Raw genomic sequence first — 21,606 nt, 5'->3', positions numbered from 1 at the left:
CAGGATAATATAAATATCCGTTTATGCATCATGGTTAAAATAATTGATATACGGGATTACAGGGGCGGAGGCAATGTGTAAGAAGGGGTTGCCCGGGCTACCTTAACTCCATTTACGTAATGTAGAATTTTTATCTTTTTATATAAAGGATACCCCTAATCCCCCAAAAAAAAATTTGGGATACCCTTGAATTTTTGTGTTAGCTCCGCCGCCACTACGGGATTATGTGGTTTTCATGATTCGTTAATTAAAATTGGTTATGAACATATACTTTTATATTTGTATCTACATTTGGTTGTATAAGAACCCAAAAGAGATAAACGGGTCAGCCAAACCAATAACTTCTTTTAACATGTTTTAAAATTGTTTTACACACGTCCCTATCCAACCACTCTAATACCTATGTGGACTAACTGACTATGAATAATAAGGGGGGACGGAGTGTAAGCGGGGTGTGTAGTCCTCGTGCGGGCACACCACCATCACCTCTTGTTTAAGTGGGGTGATTGAGTGAGATTCGGGGAGTAGTCATCGATGTGGAGAAGAGAAGAGAGATGGTTAATGGTGGGCCCCACTCTTTTCCAATCAATCGCACATTTATCCTTTTTCTAAGAAGAAATTGTTTGCCACTCCCTATGTGGGGAGCACCCCTAGTGTTTGAGTGTAAAATTGAGAGTGAAGAGTGAAGTTAACATGACATGAGGTGATTAGCTAAGTGGAGAGTTTACCACTCCCTATGTGGGGAGCACCCCTTCCACCCTAAGTCAATTTAATGACGATGGAGTAAGTTTATGCATCTTTGAATGAATCGGTATTATTCATGCTAATTACGGTAAAAACTGAACAATACAGATGATTTCTAATGTATGAACTAAAAATACAGATGATTTCTAAGAGGTAAAAGTGAGCAACATCTTAGATATATGTCCACCCTTTTCTAATAGAAGATGGTAATTAAAAAAATATTAAAAATGTTTATCACATTCTTCTCCTTCTCTTAGCATCTCTAGAGTATTTTCAACGAGCGTCTATCCCTTATGGCACTTAGACCATGAGTTGCGGCTTCACTCCTCACTGCAATTTCCACCACCACATTTGAGGGTGTGGTTTCCACTACTCCTTCCAGTTTTCATCGTCAAGTCATTTTTATTTTTCAAATACATAATAGTTTTATATTTTAATAAATTGTATATAAAAAATAAAGATATGAATGTAACTTAAATAAACGATTTCCATTATTAATTAAAAATGTTACATAATACTAATTGAAACCATAGTCAAATATTAAAAAAGAAACTACAGTCCGAGCTGTTTGAGAATCTTTGCCTTCAAAATTTCGATCCCTTCACCATTCGAGATGTTGACATAAGTGCGAGTCAACGCCTCTTCTTTGGCGACAATCCGTTTTTGAGGGGGTTGGATGCGCCAACTTTCTTCAAGCATTATCTTTTTGGACAGTTTGAGTTTGGTCTCGGTACGATGTCGGGTTGTGTCTTAGAAAGGGTATCTAGTTCGGTTTCGGTTTGCGTTTGAGTTTGATAGTTCGAAAAACCATATTGTGGTGTTTGTGGTTGCGGTTGGTAGTATTATTGGTTTGATTGTTTGAATTGTATTATAAAGGAGGCGGAGACAACATCCACCACTACTATTGCGGTTGGTCAGGTTGTTGGGTCCCATTTAAGAAAACAAAAAGTGTTTGAATGTTGATTATACTTTTCATATATTAAACTTTCCTAAAACTTTAACTACAATTCTTTATTTAACAACACTTTCTTAAATAAAAAGTGCTACCACTTTACACAAAAGAAACTCAAAAAAGCCATGTAATAAAAAGGAGTCCCAACTCCTAAAACGACACCGTTTAATTAAGAAGTAGAACCCAAATCGGGTTGTGAAGTCTAATCCAGTCTCTGAATACGATGGATTGACAGATTACACTACATATTAATTACCTAACTCCACTCCACTGACACCTATCGAATGACGAACCTTTAAGCATCCTCCCACTCAACATTCCAGCTACTTTCTACTATTAATCACACACTTCCTTCATGTTGTTTGCAGATTTCAACCGCTTTCTACTTCCAGAACTTTCTTCAACAGATCTGGCCACTTGAAGAGTGAAAACTCACTTCAATTCGCACTCATTCGCCTGTTCTGAGGTCAGTAATCTCACTTTCTCTCTGTTTATGCGACTGCATTATTTGAATGACGTACAGATCCAACGCTACATTGAAAACCTAATTTGAGATGAGTTTGAATTTGAATGTTGAAGGTAGTTGTAATTGACGATGTTAGACTGATGTTTGTGCTGCTTATTGTAGTTATAAGTTAGTTAGAACAAACGGTTGTGATTTGAATGGATTCGTTTGGTTTACTGTGAATCCGTTAGAGGAATACGGTAGTTTGATTGGAGTTTTGTGTTTATGTGATGAATAAGCAGTTGTATTAAGTTGAGATTAGGTTTAATGCGTTTTCTGAATGACGTACAGATCAAACGCTACATTGAAAACCTAATTTGAGATGAATTTGAATTTGCATGTTGAAGTCGGTTGTAATTGACGATGTTGGACTGATGTTTGACCTTGTTTCTGCTGCTTATTGTAGTTACAAGTTAGTTAGAACAAACGGTTGTGATTTGAATGGATTCGTTTGGTTTACTGTGAATCTGATAGAGGAATACGGTAGTTTGATTGGAAATGTTGATGATTTGTTATGTTGTTGACTAGTTTTGTGTTTATGTGATGAATAAGTAGTTGCATTAAGTTGAAATTAGGTTTAATGCGTTTTCTGAATGACGTACATTGAAAACCTAATTTGAGAAGAATTTGAATGTAGACGGTTGAAATTAGTTGTAATTGACGATGTTAGACCGATATTTGACCTTGTTTCTGCTGTTTATTGTAGTTAGAAGTTAGAACAAACGGTTGTAAGTTTGATGGATTCGTTTGGTTTACTGTGAATTTGTTTGAGGAATGTGGTAGTTTGATTGGAGATGTTGATGATTTGTATAGCTGTTGACTAGTTTTGTGTTTATGTGATGAGTAAGTAGTTGCATTAAGTTGAGATTAGGTTTAATGCATTTTTTAGGGTTTTGGAGGGATGAGGATTGAGGAATATATGTGTTAGCTTCATTGCTTGAGGTGCAATTCATTGTAGCATAGTTGCTCTGGATGCTTGAACTTGATTAATATGGTGTGCCTAGATATAAAATTTTTGCATTATCGCGGAGGAATTTGGGTGCCTAGTGAGTTTATTTATGCTTATGGACCTGATGTAGCATGGCTTTAATTCTATACCAACTATACTTGAAATGAAATATGATTGCGGCTATGATGTTATTAATGGAGTACTTATGAGAAATAAAAGCACAGAAACTATGTAGTATGGGAACGCATATCCTTTCTCTTATTTAATGATGATTCAGTTGGTAGAATTTAAGTGAGATCGCGCTTTTTGTTTGGTAGGTTTTGACATGGAAAATATTTTATGACATTATAATATTGTATAATGATGTAGTCCACTAGTCCCTCATGATAACCGGATGTAAGAGTAATTTATTATTTAATTATGTGTTAAAGCTTTGTTCTAGTGAGCGAATATGGAGATCCGTGTTCTCTCTCTCACTCGTTGCATCATTGTTTGCTTTTATCATCAAATCTGTTACCCTTTTTTATTTCATGTCATACCTTCATCATGTGGAAGTTGTACGGTTCATTAGTATTTTGGCCTTTTTAAGAGCAAAAGCCATAACAAATAAGAATAACCATGTCATTTTTTTTTGTGTGTTCTCATTTCAGGCCAGAGAACATGTCATCTAATGGCCATTACTTTAGAAGAAAGCCCCGCCAGCCAGTTGCTGCAAACTTGCATATTGACTCACTGGTATGCTGTGTTTTTCAATCTTGTGTTACATATTCTGATATTCATACTGAAGGATGTTAAGGTGGCTTGTGTTTCTAGATTGAAACTCAAATGCCATACAAACCCCTGTTCTTCTCAATAGGAAATTGCATGACTGTTGCCAGAATGCTTGACATGAACAGGTAATTTATAGATGCACAAAAACTATACACTCATAGTAAATATGATTATTTGCAGCTTGATGAAAATCTAGAGCAGTTTCCACATCTAAATGAACTTGTTCAGTGCTACCAAAGTGATTGGATAAAGGATGAAAACAAGTATGGGCACTATGAAAGTGTTGGCAGTATATCCTTCCAGAACCAAATATTTGAAGGGCCTGATACTGATATTGAAACAGGTAATGCAGTAACATATGAAAACATATAGATTTAAATTTAAAAATACTTTTGTTTTAAAACAGTTGAAATGTCATGTGAATGTACCGAGAAACTCTCAAAAACATGCCCCAATCAGCTTTCATGCACTGAATATGGGTGGACAGAGTAGAGTATTGTATATAATACATACAAACAATTTTTTTATCAACTACTTTTACATGATTCCTGCTTTTGAATTACACAGAAATGCATCTTGCTAATGCTAGGCAAGATAAGATTGAAGACAACTCTGATGATGATGATGTACCTAGTACCTCTGGTCGACAACTTACAGAGGTTATTTTCCCATCTTATTATTTGTATGCATATGCAGGAATTAGGATGACTTTGCTTATTGAATTTATATCTTTATGCAGCATTATGGTGAATCCCCCCTGCCTGCTTATGAACCTGTATTTGACTGGGAAAATGAGAGGTCAATGATCTTTGGACAAAGAATTCCAGAGTCTAATATGCCACAGTCTCCAAGGTCTAAATATTATATAAATTTTAGAAATATGCTCTCAATTTGTGGTTTATTATTCTCCTTGTTACTTGGATTTTTTTTTTCTGACGTATTTTTTTGTATATGCAGTGGATTGAAGATTTCTGTAAAAGTTCTTTCCCTGTCGTTTCAAGCTGGATTAGTTGGTGAGATCATGACCATCAAATTCATTACAAATTGTTCTAATCTGCATCTTGTTTTTCTAAATTCTGATATCAATAAATTTTCTCTTGTAGAGCCGTTTTATGGTACCATATCATTGTATAATAAAGATAAAAGAGAAAAGCTGTCGGAGGATTTCATTTTTCGTGTTCTTCCATCTGAAATGCAGGATGTAAGCACCAATAACATTTTCGTTCAATTATAATATATTCGTACAAATGATAATCGTATCAAGAGCTGAAATATTTGATCAACTTTTCCAGGCTGGCGGTTCATCAGAATCTCGTGGACTTTTTAATCTAGACGCTCCATCTTCATCTGTTTGCTTGCTTATACAATTAGAAAAGTGTGCTACTGAAGAAGGCGGAGTAACTCCATCTGTTTATTCACGCAAAGAACCAGTACGTAATAACATTAACAACATTAGTAACCATTACTTATGATTAATAAACATGATTAAAATGGTTATTGATGCTACAATTATGAAATAGGTTCATCTGACTGAGAGAGAAAAGCAAAAACTACAAGTTTGGTCTAGGATGATGCCTTACAGAGAGTCGTTTTCTTGGGCAGTTATTCCATTATTTGATACCAACACTGGTTCGGTTTCCGGTGGTTCTGCTTCCCCTAGCAGCCCACTTGCTCATAGTTTATCAGGAGCTAGTTTGCAGGAGGGTGTTTCTGAGCCAATTACAAAGGTCTCGTTAGATGGACACATGGGTTTCTCGAATGGAAATTCTGTCGTGGTTGAAGTGTCAAACCTAAATAAAGTCAAAGAGAGCTATACTGAAGATTCACTTCAGGTACACTAACATCATTTATTTGGAATCTTTTTCACTTTGTGTTTATTACTAGAGCAGATTTTGCATAAAAAGGTAACATACTAGAGACAGATCTCCATTTCAGAAACAAAAGGCAAAATACTTTAACTTTGTTGATTTGATGTGCGACTTTTGAAAGTTTATATTTAGGGTAATCTGACCCGATTACCTGATCAAAAGATGATGTGGCAGCTGATGTGTCTGTACTTGACCATTTTGATGTTTTCTGACATGGCACTGATATGACATCTGAAAACCAGTTAACTTACAAGACTACTGTCACTTGTTTTTAGCCGCTTAGCCTGTTATATGTAAATATAAATCCCCTATTATTAATGTGTATAATTCCTAAACATGTTTTTGCTTGTAAACTTCTAATTTTGAATATTTTTATGTTCATATATTATTTCCTTGGAGGGTTTGGCCATGGGGGCATCCAGGACTATGTAAAAAAACTGTTTTTTATAATATCACTTCAAGGATACATAGGGCTAATGTGCTGTGCAACAAGTTGGTTTATGAAAATACATCTTCCCAACTGATTGTTTTCAGGATCCCAAACGGAAGGTTCATAAGCCTGTGAAAGGTGTGTTGCGGTTGGAAATAGAAAAGCTTCAAGCTGCTAACACCGAATACGACAATGCTTCAGATGGCAGTATAACCAATGAAAATGACCATGGAGATCGACTAACTGATTCCTCTGTCGGTGAGTGGAGAAACATTCATTCGAATAGACATAAAGAACAACCTCTAAATGGATCAGTTGCAGATGTGACTACTAATGATGTAAGTTTGACATATTCTATTGCTAAAACAAGATGTCATTTAGTTATTATGCTGTTTTATGTTTACTACTTTACCCTTCAGTCCGTCACTTCTCAAGAATCATTAACAGGAACCCTTTTATCACACGGGGATTTCTGTCAGTAATGTGGCATTTTTACTTTATTAAGTTGTTGCACTAGAAAGGAAAGGGAAACAGGGACATAAAAACCCTAATTAATGCGCTAAACTGTAATTTTTTTGAAGATATCTTGATGACCAAAAGTGCAGTATGTGTTCCTCAGTGATCCGTTACTGCGTACTTTATTTAATATGATTTTTTTAATCCCGAAATGTTATGGGTCCATTGGATATTATTAATTAAGCTGAAAAAAGGACATATTTGAACAGGTCCATTTTTAATCCTTCTTCCACATGAGGTTTCTTAATTTTGCACACCCTTGAGAAATTGAGTGTTGTTTTTTTTCCTTGCAGCTGCATGGAATGTTCACTTCTGTCTAGTATTACATACTTCAGATATATTACTGGATTTCTGTATAGCATTGTCGATTTGTTAGGAAAAAAGGCATGTAGTATGGGTTTTATGGGAAAATTATTAAAATTTTGTCGGGGAGAAGTTTCTCTCTTACCTAGTTTTCTGCTGTTTAATTCAACATATGATTTTCCTTGTGTCACAAACGTTCTTATACTATACGTGTTCATAATTGAATTTTGGTTGGGATTACAGGTTCAAGCTTTTGACTTCCGCACAATGATAAGAAACGAGCCTTTTTTACAGCTTTTTCACTGTCTTTATGTCTACCCACTGACTGTCAGTTTGAGCCGAAAAAGGAATTTATTTATTAGAACTGAACTCAGAGAGGATGATGCTGATATCAGAAAACAGCCACTAGAGGTTGGTGAAAATAAACATATATTACAACTACAGGGGTTGGTTCCAGTACAAACTATATTTATCATACAAACTGTAAGAACAGATCCTAGCACTTAAAAAAAGTTAAATTAGCACATACCAAAATAATACATACATAAAAGTAGCACTTTTGAATTATATTAGCATATGAAAATTAATCAAGATAATTGATTTTAGCACATATTTGAATGATATCAGCACTTTTTTTAATTAGCACATTGAAAACAAAAGGAAGATCCAAATAAAGAATTAATTGATTGTTAGCATATTTATAGGGAATTCAATATAATTGATATTATTTAGGATACTATTTTATTATTTCTCTATAATTGGTTGGATGCCACATGACACGTTTTAAATGGTTCTTACAGTTTTATGCGAAATGTGGTTTGTATTTGATCCTACTCCTACAACTACATGTCCTTTATATCATGTAAACGATATGAAAATCTGGTATAATTTTAACAGGCAATGTATTCAAGGGAGCCAGGTGCATCTCTACAAAAATGGGCCCACACACAAGTGGCTCCTGGAAGTAGGGTGGCTTGTTACCATGATGAAATGAAAGTTTCACTTCCTTCTATGTGGACCCCACAGCATCACCTTTTGTTCACTTTTTTCCATATAGACCTTCAAACAAAGTTGGAAGCTCCAAAACCAGTAGTTATTGGATATGCAGCTCTTCCATTATCAACACATGCGCAGTACGTGTTTTGCGTGTTTAGAATTTATGTTATTATAGTAACAAGCATATTCATCCTGTTACTTGTAAAACTCTAAGCCAACTTGATCATACTTACTTTTTTTCCTAGGTTAAGATCCGACATTAACCTACCAATCATGAAAGAGCTGGTTCCACACTATCTTCAAGACAGTAGCAAGGTACACTACTTTTTATTTGTAAGATATTGTATATTTTATCATTATTGATTTATTGTTATTTATAGTGTATCGTCTATACCTTTTTATAGGAGAGGCTAGATTACTTGGAAGATGGGAAAAGTGTTTTTCGCTTACGGTTACGACTTTGTTCGTCTTTATACCCTATTAGTGAGCGTATTAGAGATTTCTTTCTTGAATATGATAGACACACTCTTCGTACAAGCCCACCTTGGGGTTCTGAACTCCTTGAGGTACTCTTTTTCTTTTATATTTTTTTAATGTAACACAATTCTTTATTTCTGTTTTTACTACCAACTGAAATAGGGTAATATTACATCATGGAGTTTTAAACCTTCTCTTATCTAGATATAGAGAATGCCTGTCATAGAATAGATGAGTGTATAATCCTCTATAGAGGTGGCAAAATGGGTAATCTTGTGTGACATGATAAAAAAAAGTTATACAATGACACGAATAGTCTATTTTTTACTTTATAACATGTAATCTCATGTAAATGTATGTAAATGTTGAAAATATTGTATATTGAGTTAGCTATAATCAGTTTTCTTCTTCAAATCATTTTTATTTTTAAAAGTTGTCATTTCAGCTGTCTGTTTTGTAATTGGTTAGCTGTAAAGTTATTATGTCTGTTACTCAAGCATAAGTTCATCATGATATGCATATGGATAGGTGGTTATTGTACAATTAAAGTTTGTAGCCTTAATACAACTTATCTTCATCTTTAGTCTTTTACATTTAATAAAACCAACAGTGAACTGTGTGAAAAAGTAAAACTAAAACATGTTTTGTTCTCAAAGAACATTGCTTTCTCCTGTGTAAGCATGTTATTGAGATATTTATGTTGCAGTATTCTGATGCAAGTTTGTAACTAATAGATATCTAACATGCTTTGTAAATTTGTAACTCTTTTTCAGGCAATAAACAGTTTGAAAAATGTTGATTCAACTGCGCTGCTGCAGTTTCTTCACCCAATATTGAATATGCTTCTCCATCTTATCGGCAACGGTGGAGAAACTCTTCAGGTCAGCCAATTTACTTTTCTCAATATATTAATGAATCATCACCAATTTCTGAAGCATGGTTTCTCCGTTGCATGATAACCGAGTGAAATCATGTTTGCCATTGGATTTGATTTGATCTAGGTCTATTATTTTTCTTCTCACAGGTTGCTGCTTTCAGAGCTATGGTTAATATTTTGACACGGTATGCAATTCTGAAGATTATCACACAATTGAGATATTTTTAATTGTTTATTAACACAAATATGCTTCACATCTTTTTTTTCTTTAGAGTACAGCAGGAGTCGGTTGATGAAGCTGAAAGAAATATATTTTTGGTAAATTACGTGGATTATGCTTTTGATGATTTTGGCGGTCGACAAGCTCCAGTATATCCCGGTTTGTCAACTGTGTGGGGAAGTCTGGCTCGTAGCAAGGTAAATGTTGTGTTTATTTATTTACTATCATAGGTTTCTTGGAGCCAAGGATCTTTTATTTATTTTTGTATTTATTTACATTGCAGGCCAAAGGCTACCGGGTTGGACCAGTATACGATGATGTATTGTCGATGGCTTGGTTTTTCCTTGAATTAATAGTAAAGTCAATGGCACTAGAACAGACCCGACTGATGTATCACAATCTGCCTCTAGGTATCTCATTTATTTTATTGAGAACCGTATATAGTGATATTCTTTAATAGATATTAAAATGAATATGAGAATCGGCTCTATAATCAGTTGAAACTTACTGCAGGTGAAGATATCCCACCAATGCAGTTAAAAGAGGGTGTATTTAGGTGCATCATGCAATTATATGACTGCCTTTTGACAGAAGTGCATGAACGTTGTAAAAGGGGGTTAATTTTAGCAAAACGCTTAAACAGTAGTTTGGCTTTCTTTTGTTATGATCTTTTGTCAACCATTGAACCCCGCCAAGTTTTTGAATTGGTAGGTTTATGTACCTTCATACATCTTAATTAGGGATAGTTTAAGTATGTGTTATTATATAATACAACAATTGGCACCCATAAACATTTTAGTTTATACATCGAGTCTTCTCATTGCAGGTATCCTTGTACCTGGATAAGTTCTCTGGTGTTTGTCAATCAGTGTTGCATGATTGCAAGCTTACCTTTTTACAAATAATCTGTGATCATGATTTGTTTGTTGAAATGCCTGGCCGGGATCCTTCTGATAGGTATATATATATTTTTTATGTGTTAGTTATATTTCTTCAGTTGTTTAAGCTCTTTTTAATCTCTCTGTTCCCACCGGTTTACATAAGATTTGTTTTTTTTATTACAGGAACTACCTTTCATCTGTGTTAATTCAAGAGCTGTTTCTAACTTGGGATCATGATGATTTATCTCAGCGAGCAAAAGTGAGTATAATAATACTTCATTTTTGTATGAACGTATCGTTTCCAATAAGCTAGTGCCGTCTCATATTGTTTTCCATTTTTCTGTGTCTAGGCAGCTAGGATTTTGGTAGTCCTCTTATGCAAGCATGATTTCGATTCTCGTTACCAGAAGCCAGAGGATAAGTTGTATATTGCCCAATTATATTTTCCACTTGTGGGGCAGGTAATTTTTAGATACATCTTTTCTATTGCAAATAAATTTCGCAAATTGCTGTTCAAGCGATAAATTCTCATTTTCACCGTACGATGCACACATATACATTGTTAATGTCTGTAATCACTTCACAAGTCAAAATGTAAGTGGCATGCATATGGTGTAGATTTTATTACACTGAATGCTTAATTTAGCAATCTTGTTTCCTCTCCTGTGCAGATACTTGATGAAATGCCCGTTTTTTATAACCTGACTGCTGTTGAAAAACGTGAAGTGCTGATTGTAGTTTTGCAAATATTACGAAATCTGGATGATGCATCACTTGTGAAGGCTTGGCAGTTGAATATTGCTAGAACAAGACTATTTTTTAAACTACTTGAGGATTGCCTAGTTCTTTTTGAGGTTTTTCTCCATTACCAAAACTTATATTTCAATTTTAATATGTTTATATTAACCATTTTAGATGCAAAATTTGATTGATGCTAATCTAAGAGGAATAGTTGTATCATATTGATCAACATTTGTGATACTTTTGCGATATGCTACACTGTGTCTTGTTTCCTGTTTACTTTTCTAAAAGACTTTTAATACACAAATGCAGCACAAGAAAAGCGTTGATAGCATGCTTATAGGCGGCAGTTCTAGGAGCCCAGTTGCTGACGCACCTATGTCTCCGAAGTATTCTGATAGGCTTTCTCCTGCCATTAATCAGTATCTATCTGAGGCATCTCGTCAGGAAGTTCGGGTATACATAGCTCTATTGCTTTTTATTTGTATAATCATTTTTTTGAGTAATTGAGTGATTGCTAAATTCTTGTTTATAATATGGATAATGTATGTGAACGCAGTCCATGTATTCAACCTTTTCAATTAAGGCTGCCATATATTAAAACAAATGTATAGGCCATCGAGGTATATATTTGGTTTTGTTTCCCAAATACAGCCAAAAACATGCCTAACGGTGAAAAAGTTTCAGTAGCTATGGAAAGACATGTACCCTTGTATTAACTATCAAGAAGCGGCTGTTTGACGTAAAAATACTTTGGTGTTTTTGTCATTTTACAATATTTCAGCTTGTTTTTGACCAGATTTGGTATACATGAAACCAGGATACATACTTTGGTGGCCTATATATATGATAATTTTAATTGATTGGGTGGCCTTAATGATAATAGTTGAATGCTTGGGTGGCCTCCACCTACATTACCTCAATAACATTAATAGGTAAAATGACCAAGACTAACGTTTTTGTGAAATGTGAGACGGTATGTTCAAACTTGATTATTTGACCTGTAGATAAATCAGTGGTCAATAGCGAAGACAGCGTTCGCTATCGCGCACTTCATAGCATATCACCGATATCTCGCAATCTGTTGATTAGAAACTCCATAGCGTGAATATAGCGGGATTTCAGGTTTTTTTTTTTTAAATATAAATAGCGAGATTTTAGGCTTTTTTTCATGTTCTAATAGAACTACTTAATATAAATTGCGTGTTCAGATGAAATAATGCGTATTTGATAAAATATACCTAATAAAATATTTCTAAAATTTTTTTCTAGTGTATCGCTAAGCATAAAATAGTGCCCGCTATTTCATCGCTATCGCTGCATAGCGTATAGGCAGCTTGTCACTAGCGTCCACTATCCGCTATTGACAACTATGAGATAAATGAAAGCGGTTAATTTTACTTTACTCTTAATTAATCAGTTTTGCTGTAGCCAGTATGAAACTGACCATCCAAAATTGATTATTTGACCTTTGAATTATCAAAAGCAGAATCTGTTTATTTACATATTACAAATTTGATTATTGTGATTTGAAGTTGCAATAGTTAGTCAAATACTCAAATTATACTATTCATCATTGTGGTTATTAAGTTTCTGATTTGTTGAAATTGACTCAGCCACAGGGTGCATCTGAGAACGGGTATTTATGGCAGCGGGTGAACTCGCAGCTAAGCTCTCCTAGCCAACCGTTTTCCTTGAGAGAAGCTCTTGCGCAAGCACAATCTTCTAGAATCGGAGCTTCAAGCCAAGCACTCAGGGAAACTTTGCATCCCGTTTTAAGGCAAAAACTTGTATGTTACGTAAAACGAGCGTGGTACTCAACTGATTTTTGAAGTATGGTTACGCCAGTTATAGGTAATGAATGATATTATTTTGTTTCAGGAACTTTGGGAAGAAAACCTCAGTGCTGCTATCAGTCTTCAAATCCTGGAAATAACTGAGAAATTTTCTAAAGCTGCTGCATCACATAGTATTGTGACCGATTATGGAAAATTGGATTGCATAACATCCATATTTACCAGTATATTCTCACGCAGTCAATCATTGGCATTCTGGAAATCACTATTTCCAGTGTTCAACAGTGTTTTTCAGCTTCACGGGTCAACATTAATGGCAAGGGAAAATGATCGTTTCTTAAAGCAAATTGCTTTCCATCTTCTTAGACTTGCTGTTTTTCGTAATGAAAATATCAGGAAAAGAGCTGTGATAGGTTTGCAGATCCTCGTTAGGGTATGTGTACACAGTTTGTTTTGTTACTTCAAATATTAGGGGTAGAAATTATGTGTTGATTTATCCGAAAATGGGTCAAGTAGGTCAAATAAAAAGGTTTAGCTGAAAGGAAACGGGTCAAACTCCAAAGATTTTGATCATTAATGTGACAATACTCTTGTGGAGTATATAACTATAAATGACACATTAGTTATATATATGAAATATAGACAATAAGGTATTTTGTGCGTCAACACAACCCTGTTTGACCCTTTTCTGCATATTTCTGTTCTGTCCTTCAGTTATGACTTACTATCATTTACCTTTAACTGTATGCTTTCATTTTGGCAGAGCTCATTCTCTCACTTTACACAAACAGCAAGATTAAGGGCCATGCTTACAATTACACTATCAGAACTGATGTCAGATGTTCAAGTAACTCAAATGAAGTCAGATGGAACACTTGAAGAAAGCGGTGAAGCACGTCGTCTCAGAAAATCACTAGAAGAAATGGCAGATGAAAGCAAAAGTCAGAACTTGTTAAAGGAATGTGGGCTTCCGGAAACTTCACTTGTTGACATTCCAGAAGGGTCAACAGAAAGTCGTTGGTCATGGCCAGATGTCAAATTTTTATCAAATAGTCTCCTTCTGGCTCTTGATGCCAGCCTGGAACATGCTCTTTTGGTAATTCTCAAGATTCTTTACACTATTTCTTATGAATGAGTTGTTTCCGGATACGTTTAATATGTAATGGGTCAAATGGGTATTATAGAAGTATATCTAAAAAGAAAATGCGTCAAAAGACACCTAAAGTGTATTTTCAACGCCTAATTAAATGCTCAATCTTTTTTACTTGAAATATAGTTTATTTTTTGCAATCACATTTGAGACTACTTAATTATTAGTTTTTTTTTTTTGGAAAGTGTTTTGGGTCAATCGATCCATCTCATACCAAAAACTAGGCCTATAAATGAACCGAACGTTCATGAACTGTTTGTGAACTTGTTCGGCGGGAAGTTCTTTATGTTCGTTTATTAAATAAACAAACATACATGAACAAAATAATTTGTTCATTTAATTAAATGAACGAGATGAACACACGTGTTGTTTGTTCATTTATGTTCGTGAAAGTCCGTTTATGTTCATTAGTATTTTAATAAATACATATGGAGTTATATTTATATAAATATAAACATAAGGTTTTCGAATTACTTATATACATATAACTAATTGATAATTGGGATTTCCAGTAATAAAGAGGTTTTTGAACGAACATAAACAAACACGAACATGCCCATTTTCTTAATGAATGAACAAAAACAAAAAAAATGTGTTTGATTATATGTTTGTGTTGGTGCTCGGTTAAAGTTAAATGAACGAACATGAACATGCCTCTGTTTGTGTTCATTAGGTTCGTTTACAGGCCTACCAAAAACTATCCATTTTGACCTGTTACCCAACCTGTTCATTTTGGTAATATTATTTCTTGGTTTATACTGCAGGGATCACTTATGAACACAGACAGATATGCTGCTGCAGAAAGTTTTTACAAACTTGCAATGGCATTTGCTCCGGTGCCTGATCTTCATATAATGTGGTTACTGCATTTGTGCGATGCACATCAAGAGATGCAATCATGGGCTGAAGCTGCACAGTGTGCTGTTGCTGTTGCTGGTGTCGTTATGCAGGTCAATAGCAGCCAAACTCCTAAAGCAGAAAAAAATTATATTTTTGAAGTTAAGTTATTTAATATAAAAGTTTCTTTTGTAGGCTCTTGTGAGCAGAAACGATGGAGTCTGGAGCAATAATCATGTGACTGCACTGCGCAAAATATGTCCTATGGTCAGCACTGAGATCACATCCGAGACCTCAGCAGCAGAAGTTGAAGGATACGGTGCTTCGAAATTGACAGTTGATTCAGCTGTAAAGTATTTAAAGCTGGCAAATAAGCTGTTCTCTCAAGCCGAATTATATCATTTCTGTGGGTCCATTTTAGAACTTGTGATTCCAGTTTATAAAAGCAGAAGATCTTACGGACAACTAGCTAAATGCCACAGTATGCTAACTAACATCTATGAATCAATCTTAGAACAAGAATCAAGTCCAATTCCATTTATAGATGCCACGTATTATCGCGTGGGATTTTATGGTGAAAAATTCGGAAAACTTAATAAAAAAGAATATGTATACCGAGAGCCTCGTGATGTAAGATTAGGTGACATAATGGAAAAACTTAGTCATATATATGAACTAAGAATGGACGGTGATCACACGTTACATATAATTCCTGACTCCCGACAAGTAAAAGCTGATGAATTACAGCCCGGTGTTTGCTATCTGCAAATCACAGCCGTTGATCCAGTATTGGAAGATGAGGATCTTGGAAGTAGAAGGGAGAGGATTTTTTCTCTTTCTACTGGTTCAGTTCGGGCTCGTGTTTTTGATCGGTTCTTGTTTGATACTCCTTTTACTAAAAATGGCAAGACTCAAGGTGGGTTGGAAGACCAATGGAAAAGACGAACTGTGGTTCAAACTGAGGGCTCGTTTCCTGCTTTAGTGAACCGGCTTTTGGTTACTAAATCTGAATCACTTGAGTTTTCACCTGTGGAGAATGCTATTGGTATGATTGAAACTCGAACTGCTGCACTAAGAAACGAGCTTGAAGAGCCACGTAGCTCTGACGGTGATCAGCTTCCGCGGCTACAGAGTTTACAGAGGATACTTCAGGGGTCCGTTGCAGTTCAAGTGAGTCTTCATTACTTTAAACATTCTATTAAGAACTGGATTAATTTCATATATACCCTTACAAACTTGAAAATTTTCATATATACCCATCCAAAACTAAAAATATCATTTACGCCCTTACAAATAAGTTAAAGCATAAAAAATATACCCAATTTATTAAAAACAATCTAATAAATAATCATTTTACCCTTCATATATAATATTTAAGCTAAATTAAGCTAGAAATGAGTAAATATAATATTTGAAGTTAAAGGTCATATATGAGATCTCAAAGTTTTAGAAAAATAAGGTTAAAATTGTCATTTATTAAATTGTTTTTAATGAATTGGGCATATTTTTGGTATTTCAACTACTTTTGCAAGTTTGTTGGGGTATTATGAAATTGCATTCCACTTATTAGTTTTGCTTGTATAGCAAAATGTAGGTGCCAAAATGGCCTGGTGGGCAAGTCGTGTAATGTGTCAAAACATGCTTAGGAGTTAGGTTAATTAAAAGGGTCATTATATATCTGTAAATCTGTAATGAATGTGTCAGCTATAGTTACGGTCTACTTTCAACCCGTTTGACCTATTTGACTCATTCCCCTTTGAGTTAGTTTTAATCATTTGACCCATTTGGAATAAACGTGTCAAAATAACGCTAACTAATGACTAATTTATGTGTGTAGGTGAACAGTGGAGTACTTAGTGTGTGCACAGCTTTCTTATCAGGGGAGCCTGCAACACGACTTAGGTCACAGGAATTACAGCAACTGATTGCTGCGCTTCTTGAATTCATGGCTGTTTGCAAGCGTGCAATACGAGTACATTTTAGACTTATTGGGGACGAAGATCAAGATTTTCACACACAACTGGTCAACGGTTTTCAGTCACTCACTGCTGAGTTGTCACATTACATCCCTGCAATTCTTTCAGAGCTTTGATTGTATTGTATGCGTGACCCCACACCCCACAGCTGTTTCGTGGTTTACCTGTCTACATTTTTAGTCATATGTTCATCTATCATGGTTGATAAAGAGATAAGATTTGGTTTCTTAGGCTTTTTGGATTTTGTTGGATAGAATGTGTAATTGTATATTTTTTTTTCTTACAAACTTGGCTTGCCTCATCTGTGCTTAGTTTCATGGGGAATCTTGAATCATTCATTGGTTTTATTTCTAGTTTATTATGTTTGTATGAAAAGTCATAAAAGTGTTGTCTGATGACATTAGCAGTGAGCTGAATACAATAACAACATTATTGTTCTAATGCAAATTATATAAAGTTACTCTGATCATCCACCAACATCATGGAGCTGATATTAGGGTAAGTTAGAATAATGATGCTCATCAATATGTTAGAATGTTGTTGATTAGGGCTTGGATCGTTTTTTAACTATCAAGGCGAAAAGTCTAGGGTTTAGAGGCCGTTAAGAGATGTGGTTGTAAGCAGTGGACCGTTGCAATGTTATATGGTTGCCAACTTGCCATTGATGACTTGTTGCTTGTTGGCCATCTTCACTGCAAATTTTGTCATCAGTATTATAGGTGTGAGGCTAGTTTTTGTATGCTATAAGAGCATTCACATCCAATCCACTAATAATATACATACATTTCACTAAAAAACAACTCATATATTAATATATTTTCACTAAAAACAAATACTTTTTCTCTCTCCTTTTCAATATATATCACATTTTTCTCTCTCTTTCACTCACAACCACTTTTAATATATATTAAAAAATTATAGTGGGTGAACAGTGTCCCCCCAAATATACAGATGAACAGTAATATTTTCTCTCTCCTCCACTCACAACCACTTTTTATACTTTTTACATTTTAAAAACCCCACACACTACATATGATGGACTGGATGGGAATGCTCTAATAATACACTCGTATTCCACATGTCACCAAAATTAAAAGATGTGTGATTTATTTATTTCTATCACACAGCTTGAATCTACTTTCATCAATAAAATAATGTGTGATTATATGTGTAAATACAAAAACTTTCATCCTTTGGTGTTCATCATAAACATAAACTTTCAAAATAATCAAAGAGAGAAACTGCCACCATCACTATCATACCCATCAGCATCGACGGACTCAGAAATTTTTCTATTGGGGTGCAGAATATTTTTAAAGATTTCAGGCCCCTAGGTATATAAAAAAATCCGGTTCATATCGGGTGGGATCCGGTCGGGTCATGTAAAACAAAAGAACGTCAAACTAAAATTTATATAACCATCTAAAACACGTCAAACGTCATTACATCCATGTTTAAAATTGTGCCTACAGGTTTTCATTTTTTGAAATCCATGCAAAACATCATATATAACTACTTTACTAATGGTTCCTCTTGAGAGATCTCGTCAAAACTTCCTTACTCATGGTTCCTATCACATATAAATCAATCCATAAGTTCATAAAAAACACTAAACACTTAAACAAAATAAACAATTATCTTCAGCCATAATCCATAATTTTCAAGCCCTAGTAAAGTCTAGAACAACAAAAAAAACATCAAAACAACAAAATAATGCTACTAAAGTCTAGAACAACAAAAAATACATCAAAACACGTAAAATTTCAAACCCTTCTAACACGTTTGTAACTCTATTTCTCCTAAAAAACCACATAAAACAACAGAAAAACATAAAAAAACGAAGGTACCTTGTTAAATTTGGATTCCGGGTGATGGGGTAGCCGAAATCAAGCTTTTCCGGTGAGAATACAGTCGTTGTCGTCATGCCTGTTGACTGCTTACGTGCGTCGGTCGCTGGGAGAGCGGGAGAAAGAATTGGAAGGGGCGGTTGAGTTGGGTTATTTATTTAACTTCAAATATAATTGTGTTCGGTTAATTGGGCTTGAGTTACAATGAAATTTTTATTGGGCTAATGGATAAATTGTTAACCGAAGGTTATTGTGTTAAATTGTTAAGTAAAGTGGTTAAAGAATAATATAAAAATTAGTGTTTACAAGTTTTTTTTAATTAAATTCATAAGATTTTTTTTCTAAGGGGGTGGTTGAAAATTTCAAGGGATGCGGTTGGGATTTTGTGCGAAATTTAACCCTAATTTTTTTTTTCAAAGGGTGCGACCGCCCACCCACACCAGTGGGTAGGTCCGCCCCTGGCAGAAATCCAGATGAACCAATGAAACCGAACCGTATCAAAAACTAGTGGGTCGGTTTAATGGTTTTTTGAAAACTGACAATAGTGGGTCAGTGTCGGTAATGGTCAACAAGGTTTCCATACCTTTCAAAACGGAACCAATTATATGTGTTTTTTCATGGTACGTAATATATCCATATATAACAGCAGATTATTCCATATTGCCATGGTTAAGTCCGAACTTTCGAAACCAAATGATACGCAATTATATTGTTGTGAACTGTTTCTAGCTAGGCCTAAATTCACGGTTAATTGGCCCATAACTGTTTCACGATAACCTTCCAAACAGTTCAACTGAAACTGTTATAACCGATTGGTTATGATTATCCACAGTTAAACTTGGTAATTGTATTGTGTATATTGTGATTAACAAAGATGATTACAGGAGGTATAAATAGAAAACATAATTACATAGCACACCCTCTAATAATAACTAATTGTCTATTTATCTAATATTCCCCCGCAAGCTAAGGCCGAGGTTCGACCTGTAGCTTGGACCTTAAAAATAGAAACCGTTGTGAGGGTAACGCCTTGGTAAAGACATCAGCAATCTGATCCTGTGTAGATATAAATTGAACCACCAGCTGTTGTTGAGCAACCTTTTCGCGTACAAAGTGAAAGTCAATTTCAACATGCTTTTGTTCTGGCATGAAACACTGGATTAGCAGATAAGTAGGTAGCTCCCAAGTTATCACACCACAATGTAGGAGCAGTGGTGATAGGAACACACAATTCACGAAGAAGTTTCTCTAGCCAAGTCAGTTCAGCAACAGTGTCGGCCAACGCCTTGTATTCAGATTCTGTGGATGACCGAGAGACAGTCTTCTGTTTACGAGCAGCCCAAGAAACAAGATTGTTACCTAGATAAATGGCAAATCCCCCGGTGGAGCGACGGTCATCCGGGCAGCCAGCCCAATCAGAATCAGAATATGCTGTAAGAGATGCATCGGTATAAGCATGAAGTAACGAGGCAAATTTATGATGCAGTAAAAGACCAAAATCAGATGTGCCCCGAAGATATCGCAGTATCCGTTTAACAGCTGACCAATGATTAACCGTGGGAGAATGCATAAACTGGCAGACTTTGTTGACTGCAAATGTCAGATCTGGGCGAGATAACGTAACATACTGAAGAGCCCCAACAATTTGTCGATACTGGACCGGGTTATCATATAGGGCGCTGTCACCAAGTGTTAGATTGGCAGAAGTGGTCATGGGTGAAGAAACCGGTTTGGCTTGAGAAAGCCCAGCCCGGCTTAGTAATTCCAAAATATATTTCTTTTGAGACAATAAGATATCTTTGCCATGTTGCACAATCTCAATCCCCAGAAAGTAGGACAACTTCCCTAAGTCTTGAACCGCAAAAGTGGTGCTAAGACGATGAACAATGTTATCAATGGCAGCAGGATTATTGCCAGTGAGGATAATATCATCCACATATACCAGCATATATAATAGAGTGTTCCCTACTGAATAAATAAACAAGGAGGGATCTGTTTTGGATCCTCTAAATCCAAGGGCAATTAGAGCAGATGACAGCCGATGAAACCACGCCCGTGGAGCCTGTTTAAGCCCATAAAGAGACTTATGAAGAAGACACACATGATTTGGTCTTTGAGGATCAATAAAACCAGGTGGCTGTTGGAGATAAACAGTTTCTTTGAGATCACCATGCAAAAAGGCATTTTGTATATCCAATTGTCGAAGAGACCACCCTCTCGTGACAGCAATAGACAAGACAACACGAATGGTAGTAGCCTTGACAACCGGGCTAAATGTATCATGATAATCCACACCCGGTTGTTGGCGAAAACCTTTAGCTACAAGACGCGCTTTGTAACGCGTGACAGCTCCAGTTTGATCCTGTTTTAATTTGTATACCCATTTGCAATCCATAACATTCATATTTTGACTACGTGGAACTAAAGACCAAGTGCCGTTTCGAACAAGCGCCGAGTATTCTTCAGCCATGGCTTTCCGCCAGTGAGGATCTTTGTTGGCAATAGCAAAGGACACGGGTTCAGTACCCGGGGAGATGGTTGTAGTGTAAGAGGAAGGATTGTATCGAGAAGGTTGTTTCGGATTGGGTCGCAAATTAGGTGGGCGGGTTCGAGGTGGCGGTGGAGGATGAGGAACAGGTATGGAGGATGAAACAGATAAAGGAGTGGAAGTAGTGTTTGTAGGTGAGGATGCTGAAGGGGGTGGCGGAGTTGAGTTGGATATGGGGGTTGATGTATGGGTTGGTGATGTAGGGGCTGGTGATGTGGAGTG

At 35.6% G+C, this 21,606-nt stretch overlaps 1 protein-coding gene across 1 annotated transcript; it reads left to right on the top strand.

Moving 5' to 3' along the window:
- The first annotated feature begins 1,904 nt into the window (after window positions 1-1,904).
- Window positions 1,905-17,430, top strand: LOC110864912 (guanine nucleotide exchange factor SPIKE 1). The gene is made up of 30 exons (XM_022114079.2): window positions 1,905-2,162; window positions 3,801-3,885; window positions 4,102-4,264; window positions 4,489-4,580; window positions 4,661-4,773; window positions 4,879-4,934; window positions 5,025-5,122; window positions 5,214-5,351; window positions 5,442-5,753; window positions 6,324-6,557; window positions 7,282-7,449; window positions 7,936-8,171; window positions 8,280-8,349; window positions 8,439-8,600; window positions 9,285-9,392; window positions 9,536-9,573; window positions 9,661-9,805; window positions 9,892-10,018; window positions 10,122-10,315; window positions 10,435-10,565; window positions 10,673-10,748; window positions 10,840-10,950; window positions 11,161-11,343; window positions 11,543-11,686; window positions 12,847-13,020; window positions 13,112-13,459; window positions 13,790-14,122; window positions 14,941-15,126; window positions 15,209-16,183; window positions 16,851-17,430. The coding sequence occupies exons 2-30, from the start codon at window positions 3,811-3,813 to the stop codon at window positions 17,103-17,105; spliced, it is 5,445 nt and encodes a 1,814-aa protein (XP_021969771.1). The 5' UTR covers window positions 1,905-2,162; window positions 3,801-3,810; the 3' UTR covers window positions 17,106-17,430.
- The last annotated feature ends 4,176 nt before the right edge of the window (window positions 17,431-21,606 follow it).

This window comes from Helianthus annuus, chromosome 6 (genome assembly GCF_002127325.2).
Source record: "Helianthus annuus cultivar XRQ/B chromosome 6, HanXRQr2.0-SUNRISE, whole genome shotgun sequence".
In the NCBI taxonomy this organism is placed as follows: domain Eukaryota; kingdom Viridiplantae; phylum Streptophyta; class Magnoliopsida; order Asterales; family Asteraceae; genus Helianthus; species Helianthus annuus.
The sequence above is the reverse complement of the archived record's forward strand: the minus strand, read 5'-3'. Positions and strand labels throughout refer to the sequence as shown.